The sequence below is a fragment of the Xenopus laevis genome, chromosome 3L (genome assembly GCF_017654675.1).
Source record: "Xenopus laevis strain J_2021 chromosome 3L, Xenopus_laevis_v10.1, whole genome shotgun sequence".
Classification (NCBI taxonomy): domain Eukaryota; kingdom Metazoa; phylum Chordata; class Amphibia; order Anura; family Pipidae; genus Xenopus; species Xenopus laevis.
The window spans coordinates 24,867,702-24,874,863 of NC_054375.1; the positions used below are offsets into that span (position 1 = coordinate 24,867,702).

At 40.1% G+C, this 7,162-nt stretch overlaps 1 protein-coding gene across 2 annotated transcripts; it reads left to right on the forward strand.

The window, feature by feature from the left end:
* The first annotated feature begins 3,973 nt into the window (after window positions 1–3,973).
* LOC121401080 (serine/threonine-protein kinase N2-like) lies at window positions 3,974–6,781 on the forward strand. Of its 2 annotated transcripts, XM_041585451.1 has the most exons (9): window positions 3,974–4,064; window positions 4,169–4,423; window positions 4,604–4,777; window positions 5,380–5,442; window positions 5,636–5,712; window positions 5,803–5,945; window positions 6,076–6,183; window positions 6,285–6,365; window positions 6,484–6,733. In XM_041585451.1, exons 3-9 carry the CDS (start codon window positions 4,704–4,706, stop codon window positions 6,682–6,684), a joined length of 747 nt encoding a protein of 248 aa, XP_041441385.1. In that variant the 5' UTR covers window positions 3,974–4,064; window positions 4,169–4,423; window positions 4,604–4,703; the 3' UTR covers window positions 6,685–6,733. The 2 variants fall into 2 exon arrangements, with proteins under 2 accessions (XP_041441385.1, XP_041441386.1); XM_041585452.1 differs by lacking the exon at window positions 3,974–4,064 and having other exon boundaries at window positions 4,339–4,423; window positions 6,484–6,781.
* Window positions 6,782–7,162: the final 381 nt, after the last annotated feature.

Below are 7,162 nucleotides of genomic sequence, written 5' to 3' on the forward strand. Positions count from 1 at the left end.
CCATCAAGTTCAACCCCTCCAAATGAAAATCCAGCATCCATACACACACACCTACCTACTTTTAATTAAATTCTCAATAAAAAAAAAAATAATTAATTAGTTTTTAGTACGCTTTATGCACTTTTCCTTCATATACCCCGGCTGTGGGAGGCAAATAGGTACATGTTAGGGGAATTATTTAATAAAACAATGTTGAATTGCTAATCCCTACAGTTACTCAGTAATACAGCCCTAGGGCCTAATTCCCCTAAAAAATGGTTACTGATGGCAGCCCTGCCCCCCAATCTACTAAATCTTGTGGGTGTCAAGGTGCCCAAAATCTGCCCGTGTTCCATTTGCTAGGGGTAGTGAGACCTGTAGTGGGTAGTGCAGAGCTAAGGAACAGAAAGGCAACACAAATCACTGTCTCGCTGAGCCTAAACCTGTTCTTCTCTAGCTATAGCTGAACTACAATTCCCAGCATCCCCTGCGGCATAGTTGTAGTTTCTAATGCAATGTGTATTTAATGGTTCCCTGTCTATTTATTGCTTCATTTGGTGTTAAGGGTACCACTCATCCTAGAAATTGTAATAAGCAACTGTCCCTAGCATCAGCACTAGTGTGGATGATATGTAAGGAAGGGCCAAAATGGAAATATTAGTAGCAAAAATCAGAAGAATAAATTCCTACAATAAAGATCCCTAGTGTTTATGGGTGCAGGGAACTGATCAGAGTAGGTCCCCTGCCAGTAATATACGGCAGTAATATTCAGCTGTTTTTAACCGTTAGTCTGTACAGTCCCCTAAGTACATTGGGGTCACCAGGACCCACACTTGGTTGGCAGGGGTGTCCAGGGCCTTGATTGTACCAACCTTTTGTATGTGCCCTAATTGGCTTCTTCATTCTATTAAAGCTGCTACTGGGTGGTGTTACTGGTTATTTCGGAGCAGCAAACATATTCAGTAGCGCAGTATAACTGGGAAGAATAGAGAAAGGGAAAAACAGTATTCAAAGCTTTATGTGTCAAAGAGTGTTTGGCTCACAATCTCTTTTTGTCTCTCCCCAAAAAAATGAAATACTAAGAGCGATCTTAGTGATCTGAGCGATTTGCAGCGACTCCAAAAAGCGACAAAGAAGAGGATAAAGAAGAAAAAAAACAGTCTTTTTAAAGACTACCAACTTACATCAAGAGCAGAGAAATTACAGCAACCTGCTCAACCCATTGCGGGTCATCAGGAGGAAGGTAGGGATCCTGAATTTATCCCTCTGGTAATATTTATTACATAGCAGATGAGGTTGAAAAAAAAGACACACGTCCATCAAGTTCAACCTTTTGTCTAAATAAAACCTGTGTAACTGCTAGCTGATCCAGAGGAAAGTGGGGGGCTAACAGTTATAATGATCTGATTTGTGGAACAAATAAATGGGAGGGGATTGTCTGAAAAAGGGGAGGGTCTGGGTGGACCTTTGACTTGTGACAGGTACAGAAAGCAAGTTTTATTTCAGAATTCAGGGTTTAGTGGAGCCGATAAAGACACTGGGATGGGGGACATATTAAAGACAATGATTATTGTAGTTTTTAGCTACAAATAGTCTTTAAAATTTCCACATATATATATTTGGGAGTCAGGGGCTGAGATCCCGGAGCAATATTTGGGCTTCCCACAGTGCGACAGTCATGCTGATATAGTTCCAGGGGTAAACTAGCAGCAAATAAGCACTTGTATAAGTACATTTATAAGCAACTAAAATAGTTTAATTAATAGTTTAATGATATTAGTTTAAATAATAGTTTAATTTAAGGGCTAGTTCTCTTAGAATGTCCTATGCATGGTAACAGCAGGTCATTGTTAATATGTGTAGTGGGAAAGTTACAGAGAGATGCTTGTCCTGAGCTTGCCATTTACCAGCAGCTACAAACATTTGTATTCTTTATCTCCACTAAAGCAGTGACTTATACCAACCTTTTTTTCCTGATACAGGAGCGTCAAGATGGGCGCCAAACTGTGCAACATCCTGCACCGGCACCGGCATACTGAGGTAAGACAGATGGAAATATAAAGTCGTTGTTTCATGCCTGACGATTAGAGTCCTTGCCACCAGATATAAAGGGGAACTGTCACTGCAAAAGAGAAAATCCTCAGCTTACAAGAAATATTTTACAAACCTGTTTGACAAACATTACTATTACATTTTTCAGATGTTCTTCACAAATATCACATAAAAAATGTTCAATATTCATTAAAAAGTTTGTGAGGATTTCAATTGCTTAATCATTTTTTTCTTGATTTTGTTCCCTATTCTCTATAGACTGTTGACATCAATCAGTCTTTTGATGCTTGTGAGCCCTGGGTGAGTATTTGCTTTTCAGGTATGAAGCAGGAGCTGCTGAGAGACATCCGGAAGGAGATGAGGATAGCAGCAGGGGCGCAAAAGCTGTACCTTGTCACCAAGGACAGACAGACCAAAGCCCAAGTGAAGGAGCTGAGGAACATCAGTGAGAGGAAGGTGAAAGCCCTTTTCTCCTCTCTCCACAAGCTCAATGTGCAGCTAGCTCAGAGGGAAGCAGAGAATTCTCCAGGTAAGATATAACAGTCTCTGGCCTCTTTCCTATTGGCATTACATGTGTGTCATCATAACATCACATACACTACCTCTTCATGGACATTAGGTTGACCCCCATTAGATTGAGCTCAAAAACAAAAAGACTGCTCAAAGCTCATCTTCCCTGTAGCTGCTTCATATGTTTCCTATCGGGTGCTCTGTCTGCTGCATCCCCACTGCTAAGATCCACATCAACACCAAAGAATTGGACGGCACTCCGATCAAAAGGAATACATGTTTATAGCATACTCCTGCAGGGATCCTTGGGCGTAGGATCCCTGCAGGAGTATGTTATAAACCTGTATTCCTTTTGATCGGAGTGCCGTCCAATTCTTTGGTGTTGATGTGGACCATTAGATTGAGCCCCACAGAACTATAGATGACCTTCATATCCTTTAAATTTATATTTTAAAACAATGTTCATTGGCAGCATCTTAACAAATCAAGAAAAAGGTCTTAAGCCTTAGATTCAAGAATGTTGTATTTGAAAATCCTAATATCCTTCAAATTTATTTGCAGTTCTGGAGACTACAAGGGACATCGATGTCAACTTCCCTGCACCAGAGATCGCTGCGCCTGAGATTCAGGTCATTTCAGACCCCGCCAGTGATTCATCACAAGTGAGTATATTACATTGACACCATTCCTTTCTTGGACACAAACACTGCCCTTATCATATCCATGTAAAGCCACATTCAATAATTGCCTGTCTCTTGTTTGCAGCATCAACATGATGAATCACCTGAGGAACCTGTTCCAGAAACAGAACAGCCGCCTGAAGAACCATCTGACAGGTAAGGATATTTTGGAGTTTATTAGAGATTAAATCCCTATCCCATACTTTCATCAAATAAGAACAAAAATATCTTCACAATAACAGGAATATTATTCTAATTAAAGTAAGGTACCAACAGATGAAAGTATTGGCATAAAAAAAGAGGACAGGTGGTAAGATGCCCCTTCATTTGGCCGGGAGATTCCACAATACATAATTGTACAGTGCCATCTATGAATTATGGCTAGGGGTGCTGTAGTATTAAGGATTATGGAGAATGTATTTGCTAAGGGAAGAAAAAAGGATAGCGTGAAGCTTATAAATCACTAAGGGAAAAAAATGAATTAGAATAAACACTAACCCGTCATTATATTTAAAGGGACTTACCTGTAGAAGATACAAATGAGGAGGCTGAGGAAGAGGCAGAATCTGTTGTTGAAGAAGATCCAGTGCAACAACAACAACAGAATGAGGAAGAAAGGTAAACTCACACTTTATATGGGAGGCTGCGGTTAAGACTGATTTCTACTATAAACTTGCATTATACTAATCATGTACCTCAATGACCTCTTCCCAATAGTGAAGTTCCTGAGAATGAAGAAGACTCTTCTGAAACATCGATGGGTCCTCTCCCCGGCGATTACAGCCCCATTCCAGAGGATTCTCAGGCTGAAGAGATGACAGTAGAGGAGGCTGAAACGACACAGTAAGACAAACCCTCAATATAAGACATAAATACATACATTATTAATATAGATATACATTGTTTTTCAAGCTGCACAAAACACAATTTATGTTATTCCCTTTCAGAGAGCTACAGTTCAGCAGTTTTACTGCAAAGGACTTTCGCCGGATTAAGGTTTTAGGCAGAGGAAGCTTCGGCAAGGTAACTGATTCAGTCTCTAATTAGGACTTGGATCTTTAGCAGCATATACAGGGTAACAATGACACTAAACTCACTTTCTAATTCCAGGTTCTACTAGTAGAGTATCTTCCAGCAAACATCTATTGTGCTATTAAAGTGCTCAAGAAGGACAACATCGACTCCACTGATGATATAGAACAGTAAGTTCATGGGAAATGATTCCATAATCCTCTCATTTTGCTTTTGGAGCAGTCGCTTTCTGTCTCACAATCTTTTCTATTTAATATACTTTTCTTTCACTTCCCTTCCTTTCACCCAGTTGCTTTTGTTACCAAGATAATTTACTCTGTGCCGGACTCATTTTCTCTTTTATATTTCAGCATTTTAACAGAGAAGCAAATTGGACAGTTGGTGAATCCACACAGTTTTATAGTGGACTTATACGCCACATTCAGCACCAAAAACCAGCTGTTTTTCATCATGGAGTTTGTGGCAGGAGGCAGTTTAAGAACCCACCTGATGAGGAGCAAGCACTTTGATCTACAGACAACCAAGTAAGTATAAATGACAGTAGGTGGATATTTGTCCCAGAGTTATTGAAGACTGAGGAGTAGGGGAGGATAATGATAGTGGCAGAGGTAAGCTACACTAAATAGTAAAGGGTTTTCACCTTTGAATTAATCTCTAGTATGATGTAGAGAGTTATATTCTGAGGCAATTTGCAATTGGTTTTAATTTTTTATGATTTGTGGTTTTTGAGTTATTTAGTTTTTTATTCAGCAGCTCTTCAGTTTGCAATTAGTTTGCAATTAGTTAGCCACATAACCCTAGCAACCATGCATCGATTTGAATAAGAGCCTGGAAAGAAGAGGGTCTGAACAGAAAGATGAGTAATAAAAAATAGCAATAACAATACATTTGTTACCTTACAGTGCACAGTACCTTTTGCTTTTTAGATGGGGCCAGTGATCCCCATTTAAAAGCCTGAAAGAGCCAGAATAAGAAGACAAATAAATAAAAAAATGTACAAAAAGGAAGACCAATTGAAAAGCTGCTTATAATTAGCCATTCTATAATATAATAGTTAAGCACCCCTTTAAGATTCCTCTATGAATGTGCCATATAATAATCAAATGTCATTTTCTTATCCTTGCAGGTTCTACGCTGCTTGTATAACACTTGGTTTAGAAGGAATTCACAGCAAGGACGTCATACACAGGTAAGAGTTAATAAAGGGGGATTTGTAGCTGTTGCAATTTAGTAGCAGGACAATTACAGGTTGAAAGTCACTGCTTGGAAAGCTAAGGGTAGGGAAAAGAACAGGAACCAGAATTCTTTAAGCTTGGCTTATGGCTCAGCTATTTCACAGCAGTTTTAATGTGTCATAACATCTCCCTTTTATTTTAATACAGAGATTTAAAGCCGGGGAATCTACTTATGGATCAAGACGGCTACATCAAGATCGCCGATTTTGGGATGAGCAAAACTGGTAAGAGCCACCTTATTATTGTGTATTTTTACACAGAGCAAAGGGAACTCATTTAGGGCATACAATTATAATTTTTCTTTTTTTATCAAGGCATTGGATATGGAGACCGCACCAACACCATGGTTGGGAGTCCTGCTTATATGGCGCCCGAAGTCGTGATGGAGGAGGAGTACTCAAGAGCCGTCGACTGGTGGGCTCTTGGCGTCATCGTTTATGAGATGCTCCTCGGAACGGTAAGCAGAAATTGCCACTGGCCAGCTATAGGTGGATGTATTAAAGTTAAATACTGTTCTTTATCTATACTCATTAAACACTCTGTATAAAAAGCATGGCCTCCTAATAAATACCCATGAATCATTTCAGAGACCTTTCACCGGATACGACAGGGACTTTATATACGATTCCATCGTGGAGGATGAGCCACACTACCCCTCATCCCTGGACTCCGAAGCAGTAAGCTTCATATCACAGGTAAGTAGCGCTGAGCTTTCAGTTTATTATAATCAGTGACCACTTTCCCTTGAGTTCCCTGAAGCTTCTGTCACTGTAACTGCTATTTTCTCTTCTTGTAGCTGTTGAAGAAGAATCCTGAGGAGAGGCTAGGTTCCACCCCAGGGGATGCCGCAGATGTAGCAGAACATCCATTCTTTAATGTAAGTCCCCTGTCTGTATTGTCCAAATAATTATCCAAAAGATACAGTCCTTTGTTATCCGCAGCGTCTAATGATGAACCTATAGTAATGAACATTTGCTATGGTGCCTATTTTGCAGGGCATTGTCTGGGATGATATTATCGAGAAGAACGTAACAGCGCCGTTCGTACCCAGCCTAAATGGACCGGAGGATGTGGGGTATTTCGATGAGGAGTTCACCAAACTGTCTGCGAATCTGACCCAGCCCAAAGGACCCCCTGCTGAGATGGCAAGCGAGATCGATGAAGCCTTTCTGGACTTTAACTATGCAGCATTTTAAGTCCAAAGGGGATGATGGGTAAGAAAAGACCTAATTAAAAATACACGAAGCACAAGTCAGAACAAGAAGTGCCCAGCGTTAGTATTCCTTGAGTTATGGGTGCAGGGGCACTGATCAGAGCAGAGCTGGGTATGGGAAGCAGCCATATTGCGTGCATGCGGGGCAAAGTGGATTTTATGGGAATATTAAGATGATCCCTGAGATGATTCTAATTTTGTGGTTTTTGTATATGTGAGAAAAACAATCACAAAAAACTCTCAGGCTGCTGAAACCTGTTCACATTCCAAGGAAACCAATGGAAGTGTATCTTCATCATTTGGGAAAGTAGAAATCCACCATAAATTTCACCCCAAACATCACAGAAATCACAACTGTGCGAATTGCTTAAAAACCGGTGATTTGTAATCACAAGTTGTGGGGAAAGTTGCAACCACAATTAGTCAATATTTTTATTTTGATAAACCACCCAATTTGCGAT